The sequence below is a fragment of the Telopea speciosissima genome, chromosome 7 (genome assembly GCF_018873765.1).
Source record: "Telopea speciosissima isolate NSW1024214 ecotype Mountain lineage chromosome 7, Tspe_v1, whole genome shotgun sequence".
Taxonomy (NCBI): Eukaryota; Viridiplantae; Streptophyta; class Magnoliopsida; order Proteales; family Proteaceae; genus Telopea; species Telopea speciosissima.
In genome coordinates, this window is record NC_057922.1 from 21,729,637 (window position 1) to 21,754,693 (window position 25,057).

The 25,057-nt window shown below is 37.5% G+C and overlaps 2 protein-coding genes across 2 annotated transcripts; both read left to right on the plus strand.

Moving 5' to 3' along the window:
• The first annotated feature begins 41 nt into the window (after positions 1–41).
• On the plus strand, positions 42–4,366 carry LOC122667472 (probable anion transporter 6). Its single transcript, XM_043863746.1, has 2 exons — positions 42–158; positions 2,725–4,366. Exon 2 carries the CDS (start codon positions 2,879–2,881, stop codon positions 4,202–4,204), a length of 1,326 nt encoding a protein of 441 aa, XP_043719681.1. The 5' UTR covers positions 42–158; positions 2,725–2,878; the 3' UTR covers positions 4,205–4,366.
• On the plus strand, positions 4,345–24,202 carry LOC122667475 (leucine-rich repeat protein 1-like). The gene is made up of 7 exons (XM_043863748.1): positions 4,345–4,365; positions 12,990–13,213; positions 14,093–14,164; positions 14,697–14,840; positions 15,277–15,348; positions 15,448–15,519; positions 23,894–24,202. Exons 1-7 carry the CDS (start codon positions 4,357–4,359, stop codon positions 23,964–23,966), a joined length of 666 nt encoding a protein of 221 aa, XP_043719683.1. The 5' UTR covers positions 4,345–4,356; the 3' UTR covers positions 23,967–24,202.
• The last annotated feature ends 855 nt before the right edge of the window (positions 24,203–25,057 follow it).

Here is a 25,057-nt window from a genome sequence, read left to right on the forward strand (position 1 = left end):
AAAACCCAACGGACACAGTAACTGATGTGAGGTGTTTACTCAATTTCAAAGTTGATTCATTTCCTCTCCTCTCTGGCCAGAAGCTGCTTTGTTGTTTCAAGGGGGTTTCTGTTTAGAAGGAGAAAGGATTTGGTTTCGTGGCAGGCATTCATCTCCAGGTCGATTTCTTTCCTTTTTTCACACTTTTGTTTTGATTTATTAACTTGGTACTTGACAGATTACGCATTCCAAGTGTTGCTTTCGTTGGTTCCTCTCTGCAATTCTAGGGATTGATAGATTAGCAATTTTACGTAGATTTGTTTCTATTAGATCTGCAGTTCCCAATATCATTCCTTGCTGGATTCCTATTTTCCTTAATTATTCTTCAAAATATTCTCCGATTTGGTTTTGTTAATTTTGAAACGGTGACTAATTTTTTTCCTGGGTTTTGGTTAATTATTGTTCTTCTTGTATTTTTTCCTTTTCCTGCTGATACTGCTTATATCTTTAAGGGTTTTTAGGGTTTGCACATAGATACTACAATGACAGAAAGATTGAAGAGTTGAAGGAAACTTGGCAGTGGACTAAACTATAATAGGGCTTCTACCTTTGATTATTTTATTTACTTATTTTGGTAGGGATGGGACTTCGAACATAATTCCCATGAATTTCATCTGATTTGATAATTATAAAGTGGCATTGTCCAGTGTCACTACTTGATACTGGGGGCTTAGCTTGGCGTTTGATAATGTTTGAGATGCTTGGATTTTCTGGATAGTTTGTGCCTTAAAATACATTAAGTATAGAAGCATCTGTTTCGGTACTTAATGTGCTAAAAGTAGCCGCCCCCCCCCCCCCCATGTTACTTGTTTTCAGACACATTTAACATCACTAGACACATTATATATATTTTTCTTCCCATCAATGTGATAATTCATCGGATCTCTGAACAGATTGCTGATCTTAGAGTGATCAATTAAACATATTTTTGGAAGACTAATCTACCCTAAGTTAAACAGATGGTATGTCCTATGTGGTTTCCATCTGGTCATCTGCTACACCTCATTTCAAGCAATTATGTTTTGTGATTAATATGATTTGTATTTGGGCCTTTATAATAACAAAAATTGAGGAGGTTAGCAATCCCTTTTTTAATCAAAAAATACCTTTAATGTCTTAAACCATTTTATGGACTCAGGCTGATTTGACAATTTGACTTTTACTTCTTCTTGATTGTTATCTCCCTCTCCCCATCATAAAATTATGAAAATAGGATTACCAGATACTCTGTAATCAGTGGCATTCTTCTCTAGTAGCTCTTTAAGATTTTTCTCTGTTTCAATGTTCACCCCCATCCCCTCCCTCTCTCATTTTAGGTTCCACTTTTCTTTCCTCTTTATACTCTCTCACTGCAAGTTGGGAACCTGATTAATGGTTCTTCCACAGCTGGCTTTCTGCTGCATACACTTAACGCTGTAACTTCCCATTACTTATGTATAATGGAATCTTTTGATTGAGGAAACAAAAAGTTGGAAATGGTATTATGTATTCTCACCACAAGCTAAAAGCCTAAAACATAGAAAAGAATGGGACTGAAACAAAGGTTCCCAACTGATCATATTTATTGGTCTTCGCAATTGGTGGTACCTTAAGGGGGAGTTTCTCAATCGTTCATGCTTGAGTGATATGGTTCAGCAGAGGCTCAGGGTTTCGCTAGAGGGAGAGATGACTTGTAGTGGGGAAGTATTTATGAGACGATTTTGGCAGCGCTTAGTTGGAATGAAGAAGATATCAATATTTAGGTACTCAGTTGATGGATGGGAACAATAATGCTCTTGGTACTTAGTACCAAATGTATATGTGACTTTGAGGTTGAAAACAAAAAGGTGGGCCTATCCCCCTTATATGCTTTAAGATAGGCTGATCCATTAACTTCTTAAGGTTATTTGACTACGCATGTTCCGTTGTTCTCAACTTATAGGAATTTGTGTGTCTAATACCTCTTCTCTTTAGCTTTCTTGTTCTTGATAAACAAAGAAAGGATAGTACATTTCTTGTGAGTGGTCAACATGCTAATTACATGGTGAAGTAGTTGTGAACCATGTTAAGAGAAATATTAAAAGGTATTCAGCGTATGAGTTATCAACAATGAGAGTACTGTATTTTCTTTTGAAACCTCTAAAGTTGAATTTGAATACTTTTGAGCATGGTAAGCCTCAGAAATTGCAGCATGGCTTTTGACATGAGCCTTTGGTTATAGGTTGGTTCCTTTCCTTTTATGTGCACCAGCAGACTATGAAAGGATTACATGGTTTTTCTTTGTAGGGGGAACCTAAAGATACATATTGATAAAGCATAAATATTATCTTCCAACTATTAACTAGTAGACAGGTACCAATCGTTTGATGGATCCAAAAGAATGATGTTTGGTTTGAGTTCTAAATTCATTTTGATTGTGTTAATTCTTGTTGTAGTCGATACTTAGGTGGGACCCAGTTGGGTGGATTCTTTGAAGTCCCTGCATTTGTATCTTGCCTAACATTACCTGAATCTGCTGGTGAGTCAAGTTGACCCCAGTAGTTACTCTCTTATTGTTTCACTTTTTGCTACTTTACCTTTTTGTCTCAAGTCCTATCTAATGCATGCTTATTAAACTTCTTGTTAGCTTGTTGCTCAAAAACAAATTTGAACTTGATAACAGTTGTAGATTTGTTCCCTGACGATTGCCCCCCATCCTCTTTTCAGGTTTCAATAATTTCTTTGAAGTGTTCAAATGCATAACTAGTTTGATCTTCAATTCCCTTGATGCCCCTGGAAGATAAGGTAAACAGAGTGGAGAATGATAAATCAAGCAGAGCTGATACATGTGATATTTTATGTGGGGAACTTTTAGTACATTATGAAGAAGATAAAATTTCCAAAGCGGTATGTGATCGTCATTCTAACCTTCATCAGCACATGTGTTTGCTATGTGGAACGTGTGGGCTTCCCAATTGCTTACACAGTTGCCGCTGATGCTGCTGGAGTGAACCAGTCTAGCAAAGGCACTATACTTTCCACATTCTACTATGGATATGCCTGTTCACAAGTGCCAGGAGGATGGGCAGCACAGAGGATGGGTGGAAGGCGTGTTCTCCTCCTCTCATTTGTCTTATGGTCTCTGATTTGTGCTTTGGTCCCCCTAGATCCCAACCGGGTCTATCTCATGGTGCTGGCCCGCTTGCTTGTTGGGGTGGCACAAGGTTTTATATTCCCATCCATCCATACAGTCCTAGCACAGTGGGTCCCAGCAAATGAACGATCACGCTCAGTGTCTCTCACAACTTCTGGCATGTACCTTGGTGCAGCAGCTGGCATGCTTGTGCTGCCAAGCTTGTTGAAATTTAATGGACCCCAGTCAGTATTTTTAGCCGAAGCTGTTCTAGGTGCCTTCTGGTCCCTACTTTGGTTCAAATATTCTAGTGACCCACCTTTTTCTGATCATCCTAAGGCTACAACTGCTGGCTTTGGGGAGTCTTTACTGCCAATCAAAGGGGGGAAACTGAAGGCTGAAAATGGTGGAAGTGTGGTTCGTGCTGCCAAAATCCCATGGAAACGAATATTCTTTAGCTTGCCAGTTTGGGCAATTGTGGTGAATAACTTCACTTTTCATTATGCGTTATACGTGCTGATGAATTGGTTGCCCACATACTTTGAGCAAGGCCTCCAGCTTAGTCTTCAGGAGATGGGTTCTTCCAAAATGCTGCCTTACCTCAACATGTTCATATTCTCCAATATTGGTGGGGTGGTTGCAGACCACTTAATCACCACAAGGACCTTGTCTGTGACCAGGACCCGAAAGGTTTTGAATACTATTGGGTTCATGGTAGCTTCCCTTGCATTAATTGCACTTCCAATTTTCAGAACTTCTGGTGGGGCTGTCTTTTGTTCTTCAGTGGCACTTGGTTTCCTTGCCCTGGGTAGGGCTGGGTTTGCAGTAAATCACATGGATATTGCTCCAAGGTACGCAGGAATTGTAATGGGAGTTTCTAATACTGCTGGGACATTGGCGGGCATTGTTGGAGTTGATCTAACTGGTCAGCTTCTTGAAGCTGCAAAAACTGCTAATATGGATGTTTCGAGTCCAGAAAGCTGGAGATCAGTGTTTTCAATCCCAGGATACCTCTGTATTTTCAGTTCTCTTGTATTTCTTCTGTTCTCGACTGGGGAGAAGATTTTTGACTGAGATGGTCAACCCAGTAACTTTATTTCAGAAATGTTAATGGATCATTGGTACCATAACCTGGTAGAAACTACGATAGATTTCTTTTTTGGGGAATTCCCTCAGATGTACCTAAGCGCATTGTTTGACAAGAAAGAGGTATAGTATAGTTTTTAATGTTTACAGTCATAAAAGGGTTAAATACCAATTTTGTAGATCTCAGAGCTCAATTTTTTTACTGCTTTGTGAATTTTGATGGTATTTTATGATTGTGTTGATTATCCGAGTTCATTCACTTACTATCTAGATGTCTAATGTGTTTGCTGAGCTTACTATCTGTATTCTTTTTTAAGGAGACAAAACAAAAGGGAGAAGTTGGAGGGAGAGTTGACGTAAATTGATAAGAATGGATCAAACATACTCATTTGAAGACTTTGACTCTTTGAGGCCAATCTACCAGCTGACTTGACAGCTGGGTGATCCCAAGATTTCAATGTTCCTGCAGAGATTTCCCAGATCAAGATTTGATCTTATCAGATGATCTTAGTTACACAACCTATAGTGTTCCTCATTAAAAATAAGAGATATAAAAAAATAAAAATAAAAACTAAATTGTTAATTTGGATGAGTGGAAATAGTGGAATTGATCTAACAAAAAGCATGTGTAACTACCACGTGCTGGATTGCTTTGATCTGACTGCAACTACTGCTTGCATGATAGGTAATTTAAGCGGTTATGAAAGAATTTTGAAAAGTCATCTTAGTTAATAGTTCCAAGAGAAGGTCCAAATTGTTAAATGCTCTTTGATCTGCTACAGTTTGATGATGGTTTTGTTAGAATAATTTTAAAAAAAGTTTGGGCATAGTCACCAATTAGCATGTGATGAAAGTTCAATATGGAAAATTTTTGGTACGACTCATTAACCCCGGAGGGGTGGTGTTGAGACAACATTTACCCTTTTCTATCTACTCTGAGTCAGTTTCACGGTTATTATTTTTCCTTTAATGACTGATGAATATTCCATCTTGTAGCATGAACTCCCTTTTGGTTTGTTTGGTACCTATCATATACAGCAAACAGTATGTGGTTGAAGATTTGTAAAAAACATCTTGGTCATGTCACTTTTTCAAGAAATCTGGGAAGCAATCATTAGAAAATCTGCAGAAGTTTGATATATATATATTAGAGAGTTCTATATCCTAGCCATTTCTTTCATCTTCATCTTTTGCAACTCACATGAATCAATCTAAGATACAAAAGTTTGAATAAGGGTTATTTTGAGGCGGACTTGGTGGTTTGGATTTTCATCCCCTTTGAATTCAAAGAATTTTCGAAATGTTTCCCATGCAATTGCTTTAAGATCCTCCCCCTTTTGGTTACTGCAGATTCTTCTTCTTCTTCACATATTAACCATGGCAGGCACAAGATCATGACTCTGCTAAAGTTGAACTGAGAAATCAAGTAACTTGTTAGCAGTTTTGTTCTCTGTTTCAGATCGACATCGATTTAATTATTGTAGAGAGCCATGAAAAAACTGGCATAGAAAGAACCGTAATCAATTAAGCTCTTTTAAAAGCATGTTTATTATATTTTCATATGATATCAAAATCTTTGCTGAACTATTGAATCAGATGCAGCATAATACATTTGAATATTGGATGGATAACATTGTTTATGTATAATTCGTGTATGATATGCAAATAACTAACTAGGATCTGAACAGTAATCTACTCAAAAAAATTTTGTTGTATAGAGCCCTTAAAATGCTAAGTTAATCTCTAGCAAATAGGTGGGCATGATTGTTTCACATTGATGCTACCTATTCTTTTTTGTATTAGATTTCTGACTGGATAAGCAATGCAGTCATTATGGTTTATCCACTCAGACACTGGAAGAGATATTGGAGTTTTGAGTCTTTTTGGTCTTTGAAGAGAAGTTTTTATGTATTACAATCTGACACACGGGGCTTATTAGATTCTCTATCATGATTTATGCATCACTTCTAGTCATTTATATACTCTCTCACTTTAACCTTCTATTTGTTACCCTTTGTTCTGTTTATATCTACTCTTTGGGCAAGGATTACTTTGTTGGCCATCCAGCCAAGCTATATCTGCTATGTGTAACTTAAAACGCGAAAAAGGCATCCACAAGTTGCTCACTGTTGTTTGCTTCTGGTAATTTCAATTCACATACAGTAGTTCATCATGTGGCAAATTGCAGGTCTCTCTTTTGAATATGTTTGAGAAGGAACTCTACTGTAGCTGATGAATTGCTCATGAAAAAAATGAAATGAATGGTGAGCCAGAGAGCTGAGGTAGACCTTTAGATTTGAACATGTGTTCAGTTCAGAGGGTTCTCAATCTATTCAACTCTGTGACAGTTTAAAACTCTGAAAATCGACCCACTCGATGGTTAACCAATCCAAGAGGGTCAATGATCCAGCTAAATGATCACCAAGTAGAAGTGAAATTCATGAAGAATTCAGAAATTTAGATTTTAATTCGATGATCAAGCTGATCTACCATTCTCAATTACATTCATAGTTTTAATGTCTTCTAGAGTAGTAGAAGTAAGTGAAATTCATGAAGAATACAAAAATTTAGATTTTAATTCGATGATCAAGCTGATCTACCATTCTCAATTACATTCATAGTTTTAATGTCTTGTACAGTAGTATAGAAGTAATCTCAGTCAAGGCATTCCACTCTCATGTAACTCAAAACAATTGAAGACTCATAAAAGGTTGAGGAAAGATGGTGGTAGAGAAAACATCAAGAGAAGAAGAAGAAAGAAGGTGTTTTATTTTTAACATGAAATTACTCTTTTACCCATCAAATTAACCATGTGCTCGTTAAAGAGCAAGAGTAAAATCAATTTCAAAGTTGGAATAACTCCTCAGCTATTTCAGAATCTCAATTCCATTTGATTTCTATATCACTGAAATAAGGTGTAAAAATTAACCCAAACAATTTTCCCAATAGAATTCATCTCATGAAATTAAAATAGGAATCAAATTATCTGCCAAAGGTTAAGCCTTTGATAGGTGACATTGAGGTTGTTGAGTGTGATTTTTTTTTTTTTGTTTTTTGGTAGAGTTTTTGAGTGTGATTTGAAGGTACTAGGGATTGGATTTAGGGAATTTAATGTTGGAGTAGGAATTTCTTTAAGGCCTGAAAAGAAATGTAAAAAAGAGCTAAAATATAAGCTGTAGCTTTTATTTATCAACGGCCAGAGTGAAATACTGAACTTTCCCTCTTTCCTGGCCATATACCAGTATTGGAGTCAGAAAAAAAAAAAAAAAAGCTAACTGTATGGATAGTTAGGGAAGAATAGAATTAAATATATGGTTCTTATTATGGATCTACATGGTGCTCATAAAATCAAGGACTTCAATTCTAATTAAGAGTTTCTCTTTTAGGCTTCAATCTTTGTGCAATCACCTAATAATGGCCTGACTAATGCTCCTAGTAGTCATAGCGAGGAATAGTTATCACTTCCAATTCGCTGTCCGCTCTAATTTTTTCCAATTCCTTACATAAGAGCAAAAATGACCATCCTATCCCACCTTGGATAGGGGGTAGGGTGATCATTTCCGCTCCTATGCGAGGAATTGGAGGAATTAGAACGAACAGCTAATTGAAGAGGATAAAGATTCCATAGTGAATTTATGCTTTATATTAAGACTTAATAGTATGAAATGCCTTGGTATGATACTCTTCTCCATCTCTTATTTCAATAGCTGAGGTCAGTATATCATACCTAGAATAGAACTGAAGTAGTAGTCATTGTTTGGTGCAAGTTAAAATGGATAGGAATTTTTCTTTTTCCTCTCCTTTAACCATTTTATGGATTTGAATTCCATAAATAAATCAACACTTTTTTTTTGTTGAATTGGACCACTTCAATTCATACTTGTTTAGTCAATTCTATTGACAAGAAGGGGCCAAAATGCTTTTGCAACTTGCCCATTTTGCGTTGGAAAAATATAGTCAAACATTACCACTAAGGTTCCACTAAAATCCTTTCCTTCTATTGATTTGGCCCTATAGGGCAGGTATAGCCCCTAGGTCACGTATGCAAACCTTCAACTTGCACAAATAAATATCAGAGAAGAAATGTTAATGCGCTGGGAACCCAAGTATGGAACAAAGAAATCCTCTCCAGCACGCCAGTGAGTGCAGTGCGCATCGAACTGCTAAAGCTGTCTAGAGAGGATCCGGACTTGTTAAAGCCTGTGTAATTGGGTTTTCTCTTAGTTTAAATCCAATCCAACAGTTTTTCTGACAAAATGGAGTTGTTGAGTCAGATACTCAGATAGGAGTATGCTAAGAAAACAATAGTGTGTATATTGGAAACGATATCCTCTCCAATTCCCCAAAAAGTGCAATGAGGTGTAGTTCGGGTGAAGATATAGACACTTGGCAGACGCAATATCCAATGGTGCCGAGCTTGAGAAGAAAAGAAAAAAAAACTAAAGCAGTGCAGCTTGGACCGTTGGATATCGCGCCTACCACATTTCGATCTCTCCACCCCGAACTGCACCGCACTAAACCATGGGGGAATTGGAGAAGATTTTAATCCGTGTACGTTAGGGCTGATAATAATAAGAAAAATATAAAAAGTGCCAAGAAGGGTAATATGGTCATATAAGTATAAATAACACACAATAAACAATTAGTTGGTCCACATGACATATATTGTATAGATTTGTCTAGAATTTCAAGGAAGTGGTGGTTACTTACATCCACAAATTTGGTCAATTAAATTAAGGGTGTTAAACAATGTGGTTTTGGTTTAAACGGTAAGGTTAGGTTAGGTTAGGTTCGGTTAAGAGGATAGTAGGTAGAAAACCAAAACCAAATCGCTTATTAAACAATTCTAGTTTGTGAAACCAAGACCATTAATCAAAGGGTTTGGGTTTTCTAATTTTAAACGATTTCGGCCTCAGTTTGCTACTGGTTTGACGTAACTGGTCCTTAAATGGTTCGGTTCTCATTCAGTTTAATTGTTTTTTTTACACGGTTTGAAACCATCAGTTTAACGGTTCAAGATCGAATCAAACCGTCCAATAAACTGTTTCGTTTATAACAAAAACTAAACCATTTATTAAAAGGTTTATCGGTATCAGTTTAAACGGTTCAATTTTGATAAATGGTTTCGATTAAATGACTTGATTCAGATTGAAGGTTTGGCCATGTTCAATGGAAACCGCTGGATGCTCCAGCTCGGAAGGAGTGACTTGATTCAGTTTGAATATACTAAAAGAGCCAGAGGCAAACCTAGAATGTCCATAGAAAAGTGGTGAGGAAAGACATGCATAGTTTAAGTGTTATTTCTAGCATGACGTCGAATAGAGCTGATTGGAGGACACGAATTCGTGTAGCAGAGCCCAGTTAACTTACTTTAGATTGATTTGTAGTTGTGTGTGTATGTAAGGATCTATGTAATCAACCTCATTTAGTTGGGATAAAACTGAGTTGTTGTTGTTGATTTCAATTAAATGAAACTATTAATGTGAATATTGAGATAATTTTTCTATCATACAATATCATTGATTGCCATTGTGGACAACCACACCTGTTATCTTAGATGTAATAAACAATAGTTTGGAGTTTGATCACTAATGACCTATTTATATAAATACTCACAGCAATTATCTTGCGTTTTTTTTTTAAGACACAATCCAACTAGCATGCATAAAAGAGTATCGGCTCTCCTCCAGTTGTGGCGGGAATTGGAGGATCCAGTCCAGCAAAAACAAGGGTATTTAGGTCATTTCACAGGTGAGCCCTCCTATGAAATGATCAAACCCCCCTTGTTTTTGTTGAACTGAATCCTCCAGCTCCCGTCACGATCGAAGGAGAGCCAAGTCCCATAAAAGATGATACTCATTTTTCATTTATCAAAATAATCTTGAAGATTTTATATTTATAAATTATTTTTAATTGATTTGACAACACCATCTTGGTCAATGATGTTTCACTTCTTGTTCTGATTAATTGCTCCTCTAAGCTACTATTTGAGTTAGACTTTTGATGTGAAAATTACCTTATAGTTTTTTAATTTAAGTTATATTTACCCGAACTTCCATATAAAACACTTATGTTTTTATTTCTCAATGAAACAAACTTTTACCTCCCTTTCGTTCCTTGCTTATTCAAAATGTGCACAATATTTCTCAATTGCAGATCTTCATATTTTTTTCCTGCTTCAACTTTAAATCTATACACTAAGTACGTATGAAGATGACCTAAAAATATATTACATAATTATTAATGTTATATTTTTTTTTTCTCTTCGACGTCTAAGTTTTATTAAAAAGGCCAACTTCCATCCAATAAGGTGTGGTATTAATCAATTCTATAGCACATTTTCTATAAATGTATTAATTTAACCTAAGTACATATTGTAATGAGTTCATGGTTTAATAAGTCCATCAATTTATTACCAAAAATTAATCCACTAACTTGGTGAGAATTTTTTAGAGAATGTGTACCATATGACTCAAGGTATTCGTACACATTAAAATTAAATATAAATATTAAATAAAAAGTTATCTTTAACAATTATGTAATATCTAATCATCTCAATATATACTTGAGAGATGTATTTAAAAGTGAAAGTAGAAAAAAAGAAGTTTAGTGTACCATTAATGGATAATCTGATCATTTTAGAAAATCGTAGGGGGAGAAGTGAAAGTTTGCTTTTATTGGGAGAATTGTAAAAGAAACATTCCCAATTTTCTTTCTTTGATGGAGACCTCCAACCAATCCACGCGTAAATGGCTTAATGGGGAGCATTTCAAGAAAATTGAAAACTATCTACCAAGGCCATATTTGTCAACACCTCTACATTGTAGGAGTGTTTCCGCACGTAGAGCATTTTGCAAGTATTTGCTATCAAAGGGCACACTTCTGCAAGAAAATAGCACATTTGGGGCTTGCATGATAAATACTTCTGTTTCTCTATTTCTTTGTGTTTTTTGTCAATTCGTTTGTTAACATTAGTTTATTTTTTATTATTTTTTAGGGTTTTTGGGAATGAACCAGAACAGAAAAGTTAATGAGAAATAGAAAAAAAAAGAAGAAGAAACTCCAAGTTGAAGTTTTTCTTTTTTTTGGTTGGTAAAGAGACTTTATTAGCGTTGAAACAATGTTCCAACGTAATCAGAGTTGAAGTTTTTCTGTCCCATAAATAAAAGGAAAAAAAGTAAAGGAGTTGCTCTTTAATAACCACATGGTTTATTTGATGAGCAAAAGAGTAATTTCATGTTCAAATAAAACACCATCTCCAATGCAACTTCACCCACCATCACCGCCACCGTCACCGCCACTACCTCCACCACTTCCACTGCCGTCATCGCTATCACCTCCTCCACCACTGTTGCCACCTTCACCACCATCGCCACCATCTCCTCCTCCACACCACCACCACCTCAACCTCTAGCAATTTTTTGGTAATTCAATGACATTTTATAAGAATTCTAGCTAGAAACATAAATGACAGCACATAACAAATGCAATTCTGTTGCTTTCTGACCTATGAATAAAATTATTATGTATCAGCAAATGCGTTTTTGTGCACAAAAATTTGTTTCAGTAACAGCAATACAAAAAATCATTTATTGAATAGAAACATGACCCAAAAACAGAAGTGTTATCAAGTAGCTCTTCATTACCAATAAAAGACAAAAAAATCACCAATTGAAAAGGATAAAAAGAGGAGAACAAAGAGCCATGGTGTGACACTGACATACATGGCTTCCATCGTGTATAGTAGACTAGTGGAGTGAGGGTGTTGACTAAGGGTGTCAACTATCAAGAGTGGGATTGAACAGGGTAACTGGGTAAGTTGATCTGACCCAAACAAATTTCTTATCAGGTTGGTTTCAGATTGGGGTTATTATCCCCCGAAATCGGGTTCAATCGAACTGAAAAATGAATGAATATGACACCGAACTCGAAACCAGCCTAAACCGAACGGAGTCGCATTAGAAAAACAAACGAATTTGACACCAAACTCGAAACCGTCTAAGAACCGACCTGAAACCGAACCAAACCGCTCTACCTTTGATAAGAAACCGATAACAGCCCGAACCCATTAAAAACAATATATTTATTTTTTCCATAGTTTTGTATAAATGTGCATGTTAAAACCGAACTGAAACCAAAATCGACCAAACAACAAACCAATACAAACCCAAAACCAAACTTTCCTTCTGGTTCAGTTTCGGATTCACCATTTCCACACATAAACCGATTCAACCCAAACCAAAACCAACCCAAACGGCCAAACCCATCGATTGACACCAGTCACACCACTAGTGCTGACCATCGCAAGGCAACTCACACCAAAGGTGACTTTCCATTTCTGCTATGACAACTCATACTTTTTATGCTCTGCCAAGTAAGAAAGCACCAAAAACACTCACACTTGTGCCACTTTACAAATGCTAAAACTGTGTGTGGACTGTGGACAAGCTTCTTCACACTGATGATGTACAGGATAATAACCTTTAATTAATAATATAATTAAAAAACAAACAATTTAAAAGAAAAAGAAGAAAATTCCCAACCCCCGGGTTTTACTCTGTTATTCCCAGAACCGATCCTTCCCTCCATCTCCCACACCCACTTCCCAATCTTCAAATTAAAGCACCGTTCTCCCCCGTTCATAGATTCTGTCTCTCGCTCGTCTCATTTCTTCTGGGTTTGATGTTTGTGCCTTTGTGGTGTCTAAGGACCAAACCCTAAAAGCCAATATTACAGTGAAACCTTAGCTGAAGCTGAAGCTCTGAAGAAGAAGGTAGTCTGGTTGGTTATCATGGATATTGTCTTAACCCTAACCCTAACGCTAGCCCTTTTAGTAATTCCTTCGGTTTCTGCGAATTCCGAAGGGGACGCTCTCTACACGTTGCGGAGGAGCTTGTCTGATCCGGATAATGTCCTCCAGAGCTGGGATCCGACACTTGTCAACCCTTGCACCTGGTTTCACATCACCTGCAATCAGGACAATCGGGTTACTAGAGTGTAATCTCTTTTCTCTCTCTTTTCATTTGTCCTTCAATTGATTTTGGTTTGGGAAATCATAGCTTTTGTTTGAAGATTCTTTATGAAAGCTAAAACTGTTTGAAAGTTTAAGCTGGTTGGTTGGATTTTGAGTATGAACTGTGTTTAATTAGGTTAGTTTGGGGGTTAGTTTTCAGCATTAAAAATCAATTATTTAGAGATGCCTTTGGGTGCTTTTTACTTTCTGCTCTCTAAGCTTCTAATTTTTTTTCGGATGTTGAGTGTGGGGGTATTTGCAGCCGACTGTGCGAGATTGAATCAAGCCCATTAAGTCCTTTGGCGACTTCATCAATTACCATATTTATCTTTTGGGTTACAGCTTTCCCATTCTTTATCTTTTTTTTTTTTTTTTGAACTTTGACCTGTCTTTTCATTTGGTTGTTGGGAGCTTTATTTATGGTACTGCAATGAAGATACACATATTTTGGAAGGACACTAGGCCTAATGGTACTCTGTTACAAAACAGGAATCTTTGTTTCTATTGATTCTGCTACTCTTCATGTTTCATAGTGTCGGGGTCGGGGGTTCTCATACTTGTTTCAGATAATGGACTGATGTGTTGATTGAAAGAAATTCATGGTTTGATATGATTTCATAAGATTTTTGTATTCTGCCTCTTTATTTGCAGCTGCTATCCTTGTGGGACATTTGTGCCTTGTTTCTTCTAGTGCTTTTTTATAAAGAAGTCATTTGTTAGTTTTGTTGAGCCCTTGCACGAAGTCATATGTTAGTTCTCTTTGACCACTTGCACTTCTTGTTGTCTTCAATTACTATAGCTTGTGAGAGACAGGTATTCCTGATGTTTTAATTTGGTTAATGTTGTATGGAACATTGTTGCAGGGACCTTGGCAATTCCAACCTATCTGGGCATCTGGTGTCAGAGATTGGGAAGCTTGAACATCTGCAATATTTGTAAGTGTCTTCCCATCTTTCTCTTCTAAGCTGCTTACAGATTTCTTTGTTATCAGGTGATAGCTTTCTGGGGCACTGGTTCCCTGATTTCAGGGTCATCAGCAATTATACAAATGGTGCTAAGAAGTGGGAGTCAGAAAGATACTTGAATTTTGCAGAGATATTTACTTAGAACTGCAGCCAAAGTTTATTTTTCATGGCAGGCCATGGAGCTGTCTGTAAAGCTAATGGATTGATGAATTTTTGGTTGCGTCTTTTAAAGAATATATACAGCACATATAGTTACAGTCATCTGAGGCAATTGATGGTCTTTTGTTTCTTCTTTCTCCTTTAGTCATTGCGGATGCTTTCTTCTTTCTTATGTATAGCTACACTATGTGGCTGTGTGTAGTACATCTAGGGTTGCTTCTGAGAGCATCTTCCCTTCAAATAAATTTCTTATTTATTTTCAGTTATGAACCCCACCCAAAAAAAAAGTGTATCTATGTGCATGTTTTAACTCTGGAACTCTTTCTTTTTTTGTTCTTGATAGAGAGCTCTACAAAAACAACATTCAAGGGACAATACCAGTTGAGCTTGGTAATCTGAAGAGCCTGATTAGTTTGGACTTGTATAACAACAACATTTCAGGAGTCATTCCTCTATCTCTGGGAAAGTTGAAGTCTCTAGTATTCTTGTGAGTTTGATGTAACTTTTTTTTTTTTGGGATAAGCGATTGTAACTTGCTCTTGTCATTTAACGTGTGCGTAGGCTAGCTTAAGCTATGGTGTTTCCTGACCATCTCCTTTGGTTGAATTGGTTTCTGTGTCTCCAACTTGCCCAAGCTAAGCTTTATTTGTTGCTTGGCTAGTTGAGTTTCTCAGGGCCCTAAAAGTTTGCTAATTATGAATTATAGGAGTTACTGTAAGCTTTATTTCCTGTTTCTATGACCCTACTGGCATGGCTCTGTTCTGTCCATTGACAAATTGGTCCTCGGGGGGGGGGGGGGGGAGGGGGAAGGTCCCCTTGGAACTCTCTGTCTCTCTCACTTTCTCTCCTGCAAGTTGTTGGTATTTGAAACTGTTCCTTCTTTATCTCCATTCACTGACCCACGGAGTTGCTCTTAAGTGCAGGCGGCTTAATGACAATCATCTAAGTGGGAAAATACCAAGGGATCTAGCTGCCATTTCCAGCCTCAAAGTTGTGTAAGTGCAAGGGTTCTTGCTTTGTTCCAACCTCACCGTATTGTTTCTTTTAAACTTGGTAAATTAATCTTACTGAAAAACTTGTTTTTACCCTTTCAGAGATGTCTCAAGCAACAATCTTTGTGGAACAATTCCAACCACTGGGCCATTTGAGCACATTCCCCTGAGCAAGTAGGTTTTCAGTTTCATTATATCTATTGTCATATTACTGTGTTTCCATAGATGCAAACTGTGTTAACTACTTTATAGAACTTATTTAACTCTTTGTCTGTATTATTGATAGTTGAATTACAAAAAAAAAAAAGGTTACAATTTATTATTCGAAAAGTTTAATTTTCTCTTCCATGTTCCTTCTAGTTTATTATATTGCAATGTATTATTCTTATTTTCATGTTTCCTTCCATTTTTTTTTGTGGTGTTGAAATGTATATTGATCAGAAATGATGGAACTTGCAGTAGAAAAAAGGGGACTTTTCTGCAGTAATAATATTTTATTTTACATTAGATTCTTATTATTATTATTTTTCGTTTGATGAATTTGTTAGATTCTGCAATCTTGTGTTCTAAGGTGAAGGATTGCAGTTCAAACATTGAGACCTTAAAAAACACACCGCACCAATTCATTGAAAGCTGTTTGATGATATATATGCGTATCTACTATTACACGAATATGACTACATAAGCGTGAGACATCTATAACCTATATGGTAGTGGTGCATTTAAATTGTTAGTGCCCTCCCAATTTCTCTTTTTGTTTTTTTTTTCAGGTTTCCCGGTTATGACTTTAGCTCTCTCTCCTCAACCGTCCTTGGGGGGGGGGGTTTAAACTGCAGTGGTAAATGTATCAGCATCCTTGGGTTCTAAATATCTGGCTCTAGGGTCCTCAATATGTGACTGAGCTCTAAAAGCAAGTACAGTAGGTGGAGATGTTAATTAAGTTTAGCTTCCTTCTGCAGTGCTAATTTCTTGATGCATAATTTCATTGTCATCATGGGTTTCATGACTTTGACTGATGCAGATAAGTCACCTAAAGGGGTTATTTTTATTTAACTTTGGGCTGGGTTATGTAAGTTGGGCCTTTGATCCCATGAGTTTCATTGTAATGGGCCACTTCAATGGGCCTAAAATATGGGTAGAAGGTAGGCATACGGGATTAAGCTCCATTAGTTTAGTTAGTCTTTATTTTAAGTTGTAAAATAAGTAACGCAAATTTGACCGTGAACCAGGGAAACCAACGGGAGAAAATTAAATAACTGAAACTCTTTTATTAGTGCTATTTTCTGTTTACATTTGAGGAAGAACATCAAAGGTTAGGAAAGAAGAAGAAAAGGATATAGAAGGGGGGAATAGGATCAGCTATCTCAGCCCATCATCCTCTCACCCAGGGCTTCTCACCCACGGTATCTCACCGTTGCCGCATCTCACAGCTTTGTCAATAGCTCGTTTTCTTCAATCTGTCTCTTTTTTGTTCAGCCACATACATGTATTTTTAATAAAACAACCCAATCCTAATCTAAGTAAGAAACTAGTTGATAAAACCTAAAAATAAAAACTACGACTTTAACTAGGATTCCTAACAGAACTAGGATTCCCAATTAAGATTACAACTCAAATAGGAAACTAAATAAGTGACTAATAATAAAAATAACACCTCTTTACCCCCCAAAAAAAAATAACACAAAAAATCAACTCCTCTAAGCCAGCAGTCCATATCAGCCTCCAAATCACTATTCACATGAACAGTGTCTTGAGGTACTGTTCACGTGAACAGTACTCCCCCCTCCCCCCCTTTCTCTCTTTTTTCGGTCTTCTGCATGCTTCGATCTACATCAATAGGCTTTGAATTCCCTCACCTTGTGTGTAGGTTTCCTTTTTAAACCATGCTTAGGTATTAGCAATAGGATTGGCTTTTCATAGTCAGATTAGGAATATGATTTAGTTTTTCTATATAAAGCTTGTAAGAGCCATTGACTCATAGACTATTTATGATGAATAAGAGTTGAAGTTTTCTTCAAGAGTGCTGTGCGATACAGTCTTGGTGAGAAGCCTTGGACTGTGAGATTCTGATCCTGTTGGTGAGAAGCCTTGGACAGTGGGATTCTGATTTAGTTGATGGGAAGCCATTGTTATCCTTCTCTCTTCTTATACTCTGTTTTTTCTGCAATTAAGGTACTTTTTCTATTCTCTTGACCGTCTCTTGAAGGTTGTCGAATCCGTTTTCTGTTCTTCTATTTCCTGCAATCGATTACAAGTCTGGTTCCTGTGATAAACACTTCCTACTCTCACTAGGACTGCTAGAATCAAGGCTTTCTACAGGTCTGGTTCAAGTTCTGAGTTCAACAATCTTTTATAGCCAGTATTCTACACATTAATCTGTTGTCAAGTTCTGTATCTGCCGTGTGGATGCTGCACCCCTACTCCAAGTGGGTTTTGGATCTTGTTACTTTGAAGATTTATTTAATCTCCTATGTTTAATGATCTGTTTCAACTAAAATCATCATCATAGATCAAGTTTCTGTTGAGTTTTATAAATCTGTGATCTGATCATTTATCTGATCCCTAGTTTGATTGAATTTGACCTAACCTAGTGTCACTAGAAGTTGTCCATATTAGCAGATCTGACCATTGGATTTAGCTGTGTTTTCAACAGTTGTTATCACTAGTCATCAAGGTGTAAAAGATGCAATGGCGTTGCCAATGTTCACCTTTAGCAATTCGATTAACGACGTTAACCTCATAGATTTCACCATCATTATTATCATCTAGAGTAGCGTCCTAATTCTCTCCCTGGGCAACATTAAGAGCCCAATCATCATCTACTTGTGGTTCACAAACTTGTCTGTCGCGATTTGCTTCAATGGCAGTTATGACTGAATTTGATTTACCATGTTTTGGACAAATTATTGCATAGTGAGTCAGTGACCGAACCCATTACAATGATAACATTTTATGACATCTCTATTAACCATAGGAGCCTTACCTTTATTCGTTGTAGCTTGTGGAGCTTGGGTAGGTGCACCACTTGGTTTATATGCTGTGAAGTTCTTCTTGACATCTTCAGACTGTGGATTAAAACGTCAAGGAGCCAATTTGAGTAAATCCTCCGCTTCAAGTGCCTTCTCAAACAATCGTTCAAACTGAGGATATGGGTTACACCTAGGGGTGTAAATGAATAGCCGAAACCCGTGTCCGTATCCGTTTAGCACTATCCGAATCAGTCCGAAAGCTAAACGGATGCGGATACGGATAGGCTATAGCTATCCGAAAAGCTATATTTACATGTAAACGGATAAAATATCCGATCCGTATCCGTGTCCGTATTCGTTTAGCAATATCCGAATCCGTCCGATAGATAATCGGATGCGGATATAGCACTATCCGAGCCGAATCCGATCCGTTTACTGCTCTAGTAACTTACACCTATCTTGTCTTGAATATCAGCTCGTAATCCCAATTTGAAGCGAGATAAGAGCTGGCCGTCTCGTCATCTACAACAGTACGTGAAATAAGATCGTCGAATTTTTTATGTACTCTTCCAATTTTGATGGACCTTTGATGAAGAGTGTTAAGCTGGTCATGTAGTCTTCATCGAAAGGTTGAGGGTCAGTACTTCTCTTTCAGCGCTTCTTTCATTTCTTCCCAAGTTTTAGGCTCTTGTCAACGACAATGCAGCTTATCTTTATGAGTGTGCCACCACTTCTTGCTGTCCCTTTTAACTTGGTACCGACCAGCTTCATTTTTCACTCCTCCGTTAAGTTGAACCGGTAAATATAATCGTCGAGGGTACACAACCAATCATAAAATACTTGTGGGTCGTGTTTCCCATTGTACTCCTTTAGTTCCAGCTTCACTTTGTGCTTGTCATCACCTTGTTGTGGATTTGCATCACGATCAAATTGTGCCGTAGTGTAGTCGTCATTGGAGGCTGGTGTGTGTATAGTCCTTTTTGCTTGTCCAGGAAAAAGTCAGGGAGCACGATCGACTGTAGCTGGTTGCTGTCCTCCGCGATTGTGAAGTGTATGATTCGAAATGTTGATCCATGGTGGATAACCTTTCTGTCAACTGTTGAACTGCTTCAGCAAGTGAAAAGTTAGTAGCTTCTGGAGCCTGGTTTGGAGCAGTGGAAGTCTCCTCAGCCATGGCTCTGATACCAAATAATATATAGCTAGTCTAGCTAATAACTAGCTTTATAGGAATATCACTAGTTGTCAATAAATTACAGCAACACTCACAACCGACTGACATAATTTTTAACAACATATAAAGATCAGACAAAGAAGCCCTTGGACTGTGAACACAGTAAATAAACCAGGTCTAATTCCCAGGTATGGGCAGCAAACAAATAAGACCAAGATAAGTCTATCGCAAGCAGTAAATAGGTCACAAAACTCAGAAATTACATGAACATCAGATCAGCATAAATCAGCTATCTGATGGGCCTCAAACTCCAATCGAGTTAAGGCTCTAATGGCCAGATATAGAGATACTTCAGTTCTTGATTTCAGATCCAGAATTAGTAAGTAATGGGGAAAGACAATCACAACACTCTGTTAACTCCAAATCACTATCAGACGGCAGTGCTTGATTGCTGATTTTGAACCTCCAAAGATGGGGAAGCAACTGAATACAGATAGGGGGAAAGATGGCCTTAAGGTTTCAGCAGAGAAAACCTTAAGAAGCCTGAGCTGCAGGGATAGGATGATGCTCTCTTCAGTTAGCAACTATGGCAGCAGTACAATGGGTACCCCTCTGTTGAATCAATGGAATCTCAGCAGCAGCTTTTAGGTCTCGATTGATCTCAGATGTGCAGGGAATAGACACGAGACTCACTACTCAAGAGTCCTCCTTTGGTTTGTGTCTTTCTTTCTTTAATTTATCATTCCTAAATTGCCCCTCTTTTTTCTCCTATATCCCTTTTGTCTTATATTTTCTTTTTATTAAATGTCACTTTTATTTAAGGGATTTTCTTATTGACACCCCTCGAGGGGTCAATAATTTTGTAACCTCTTTCTCTTTGTACCCAGTCACTTTCTCACTGTTAAATAAATGGAATCTAATGAAGGGTAAAGTGGTGCTTTCACTTCAATGCTTAAAAGCAGATGACATCTTGACAACAACATCTCCATCACATGTCAAAGGGGTTAGAATCGTAAAATTGAAGTTGGGGGTACAATCTTAAAATAGGGGAGGACTGCCTCAACCCACCCCCTCTAAGCTTTTTTGCCTTTAGCTTCTCTTTATGGGGGAAAAATATGGATTAAGTATTGGAAATTGGAGTATCAAGCCGAGTCTTCATATCATTGGGGGGGGGGGGGGTTGGGGGAATCGGATGAAGGATTGAAAGTCGGAGTATCAAGCAGAGTCTTCACATCATCGGGGAAACACTTGGTCGCTCAAGTCAGTGTGTCAAGCAGAGTCTTTGTATCATCGGGGAAATACTTGGTCGGTCAATGGAAGTCGGGAGTGTCATCTGTTATTTGGTTTCGTGATAGAAGTGTTTGTCACCTAAAGGGACTCTAGTATAATGAGGATATTGGTATCCCTTGTTGCGGAGACCGGCTGTCATTATCCTAATTCCTGAAGTTCAATCCTTCCCACTTTCAGAGTTCATAATATCATGTGATTCTAGTGTGCTGGGATTTTCCTCAGCTTTGATTTCCTTGGCAGATGAAAATTTTGAAGACTGCAATGGCTGCTCTTCAATTACTGGTATGTGAAATGGCTGTTGTACTGAATCATCCAACCTCTTCATTTCCATGTCTTAGGGATGGCTGATTGGGTGTCAGTGAAGCCTTTTTTTTTTTTGGAAGAGTCATCTATAACATTCAGTTTTACTTTTTGATTTCTGTCAAGTTGTTTTTCTTCAGCGTCTAAATCATCAGAAAATGGAATGTAAAATAACCTTTCTGTTCGTTCTTGTGACTTCATTTATAATAGAGGATGATGATGGACTTCTAGGGAAGCCATTCTGTGTATGAAGCATGGATCGAAATCTCGATCGAAACCTGTCGAAACCATCGAGTTGTCTCGGTTTCGACAGGTTCCGAGACAAAATCATGCTGGAGTTTTAAAAATCGTTAAAATCAATCAGGTTTCGCTGGTTTCGGCCAGGTTTCGATCGAAACATTGGTTTCGGTATGCGATTTAGGATTTAAAATCCTCAAATTCGTTGAGATTTGGGGTTTAGATCACCCTTCCTCGTGCGATTTAATATCCAAGATCCTGATCTAAAACCCTCTTTTATTTTGAGTGTGCATTCAAATCTCGGACCTGCAACTAAACCCGGATCAGAGACTACTGTTAGGCCATGCTTAAAAAATTCATTACCTGGTTCCTGGTGGCAGATTCATGTGATTGTTGGGTGGGTTTAACAGGTTAGCGGGTAAGGAATCCTCCCCTGAAGTTTGAGTTTAAATCGATTTTGCATGAGGGAGTATTGGTGCTCGAATCATCTTCTCCCCTGTTGGTTCTACCGCATCTTTTTCCAAGGTTGAAGACGAAGTATCTTCCCTATTCTACAATTCTTGTTTTGCTTTCAATTTAACTACCCCTCCCTTTCCTAGTAATTACATCTTGCCATTAAGTTTTTTCCCCTTCCAAGTTTGCCCTTTTCACTAGGTACGTTATACACCTTTGTTTTTGTTGTGAAGTTCCAACAAATTACGACTCTGCCATTCACTGATGAACTTTCACTTATTTACAAATTTACCATCCTCCTTTAGACATTGAATTATTTACTATTCTGCCACTAGAACTTGGATTTGAGTGTTTCTTTGCTTGGGTGGGTCCACAAGCAACCCAATAAAGGTTATTCCAACTTGGGTATGCATTAAAAAGCAATACCTGTAGGAGAAATAACATCATAGGAAACAAACTTGGCTATGGGATTAGTACAAGATCTCTTTCCCTTTCGAATGACAATGGAAAGATTTAACTTAGAGGGAAGATAAGGGTGTTACCAATTGGTCCTATAACATGTCATGGGATACGTATGTTGTGCATTCGGAGGAACGGCTTCGCAATCTTCAGTGGTACGTTGCTCGTTGATTAGACCCACCAAGAAACTCTGCATAGAATTCGAGAGGGACATCTTAATGTGTTATTTGGATTAAATGTATTATTCAAGGTTCAAGTACTTTATAATTACTTCACCCAAAATAAAAAAGTACTTTATAATTATGTGAACTAAGTATTTATAATACTACTTTAGTGTTTGTATCAGCGTGTACGTTAGTAAACTTGATTCAATAACCACAAGTACCATTTTCAGTGATTTTTTGGTGAATGTAATTCATAGATTGTGTTTAAAATATGAAAAATAGGCAACCAGCAAAAAATCAGATCTAAAAAAACTTGTTTTGGGGTCGAAACCTTGGTTTCCCCATCAATGGGAAAAAATCCCAGGTTTCGACCGAGATATGGTCGAAACCGAGACGAACTCGATTTTTGCCTGATCGAAACCGTGTCGAAACCCGAGTTTTAGAACCTTGGTATGAAGCCCACTAGCAAATCCCTTTTTTTACACATCGTTCATAATAGAGGATGATGAAGGACTTCTAGGGAAGCTATTCTGTGTATGAAGCCCACTAGCAAATCCTTTTTTTTCCCACTATTGTGGAAAATGTCATCCTCATACAGAGTTCAGGCCATCCAAATTGTCAAATGTAACAGGTAAGAGGTCATATTGCTGAGAACGAACTCCAGATTCTACTGTTCAGAAGACTTGAAGGGGTTTCCAGTTCTATAACAAAATGTTCTTCTGCGCCAGGTTTCTTTTCCAGGGACATGCTTCTGTTTTCTGAAGAGTTCCATGTATTCATATCTGTTGAGAGCTGTGAAGGTGATTCCCCAAGTGGTGGACAACTGAACGGAAATAAAATCTGGATTCACACCCATTATACTTATGTACTATATCAGGATCATAGTCATCATCTGAATCAGATTCATAAAAAAAAAAAACTCCTACTTGCATGTTCCCTTGTTCATTACTGAAGAGAGTCTTCATCAACATCATTCTATTAGTCAGAATGACTCATAGCTCACAAAGACTTGAAAAGCCAATGACTAAACTCACAAAGACTTGAAAGTCAATGACTTAGCTCACAAAGACTTGAAAGCCTTTTTTAGAGAGAGAGCCGATGTTTTAATGTGTGTACGCTTTTACACTAATACCCTTTATCAATAGCAAAAAAGGGCGTACCCAGTGCATGAGGCTCCCGCCACAGCGGGATCTGGTGAGGATCATAATGTACGCAGCCTTTACCAATAGCAAATCGGTGTAAATTGATATTTGATATCTTTGTCTGCATAAGAATGGATTTTGTTCATCCTTGATGGAAATTTCAATAGTGAATATTGTGTTGGTAGGATTTTCCCTGGAATTGTTATTATGTAGCTTATTTTACGGTTCCCACTCAACTTCATGCCTTTTCCTTGGGTTTTCTGCACTTTGCGAGTCTCGGATTGGAGGAGTGGTCATTTATTCTTATTGTTCACTTTCAATCTATTAATTTCATGTTTTACTATGTTTCTCTTCATGGTGTAGCTTTGAGAACAACCCACGGCTGGAAGGTCCAGAGTTACAAGGACTAGCAACTTACGATACAAATTGCTCATAAATGACAGTTGACACAGTAACACTTTTGAACTGTACCTTAGTGTTAAATTGGTTTTCTCTGTACTAAAGTATGGATGGGATATTCATTCCTTATATAATATATATGGGTTTGGTGGTAAATGTAGTATCTCATAACAATGTATAAATCTTTGTTCACACCTAAATCAACTTGCATGTGTAATTGTAGTAGTCACTTTGCCTTTTAGATTATAATGTCAGCAAGTTTTCTATATTATGACTATGAAATTGAGATACAATATGTGGCGCACAAATGTTACAATGGGATATCTTACATTACAACATGAGAAAAGCCAATGTTACAATTTGAGTGTTGTCCTTTAGGTTGCCTGTTTCAGTTTGTACCTCCATAGCATTAGTTGTGTTGCTAGAGTAGTGTTGTCCTGTTTGGTAGAAAACCTTACTTTCCTAGTGATATCCTGGGAAGAACTTTGATTCCTGGAAGTGGTTCTTACAGGAACATTCGGTTAAAGATTATTGATCCTTCTGATTGAGAAGCAGGAAGGTTCATTTATAAACTGCCATGGAAGTGAAAGTAGTTCAAATCTGTGCCTAAAGTGGTTCATAACCACAAAAGCCCCCGGATGGTTGGTTGATCTGTCATAGATAGTGATATTTCTCGCCTATCCTCTGTACTTTATGGGTTTGGATGTTCTGGTAGGAGATTCATGCAAGTTGTCAGGCAAGCAAAATTAATAGAGATAAAGTTCTAAAAATTTGTTGATATGGTTCCAAAACTTACTAATTGAAGTTTGAAGTCCAAAACATCACAGAACATGCCATGAACCATGTCAGATTATCATTTTATCGTACAATTGTACTTTCTATGAAACAAACATTAGAATGAATTCTTTTGTCTGGAGATGAATGGATCCTTAATTCACATCGACTGGGTAAGTTCATCTATGTATATCATGGATGCATGCTTGGCTTCTTTAGAACCTAGTTCTAATCATGCCAGAGGATTACTAATTCAATGGCTAAATTATTTCTTGCACACGCACACACTGGACAATAACGGGGAAAAGATTGATGGGATAGTAGGATTATATAACTACAGACTTGGAGATATGG

What these genes read in the sequence shown, in the direction of transcription:
- LOC122667472 (XM_043863746.1), top strand. Translation starts at nt 2,879, where the DNA reads ATGAAGAAGATAAAATTTCCAAAGCGGTATGTGATCGTCATTCTAACC.
- LOC122667475 (XM_043863748.1), top strand. An exon ending in CTTGAACATCTGCAATATTT is followed by an intron (nt 14,165 to 14,696) that starts GTAAGTGTCTTC and finishes TGTTCTTGATAG; the next exon opens with AGAGCTCTACAAAAACAACA. An exon ending in TTGAAGTCTCTAGTATTCTT is followed by an intron (nt 14,841 to 15,276) that starts GTGAGTTTGATG and finishes TCTTAAGTGCAG; the next exon opens with GCGGCTTAATGACAATCATC.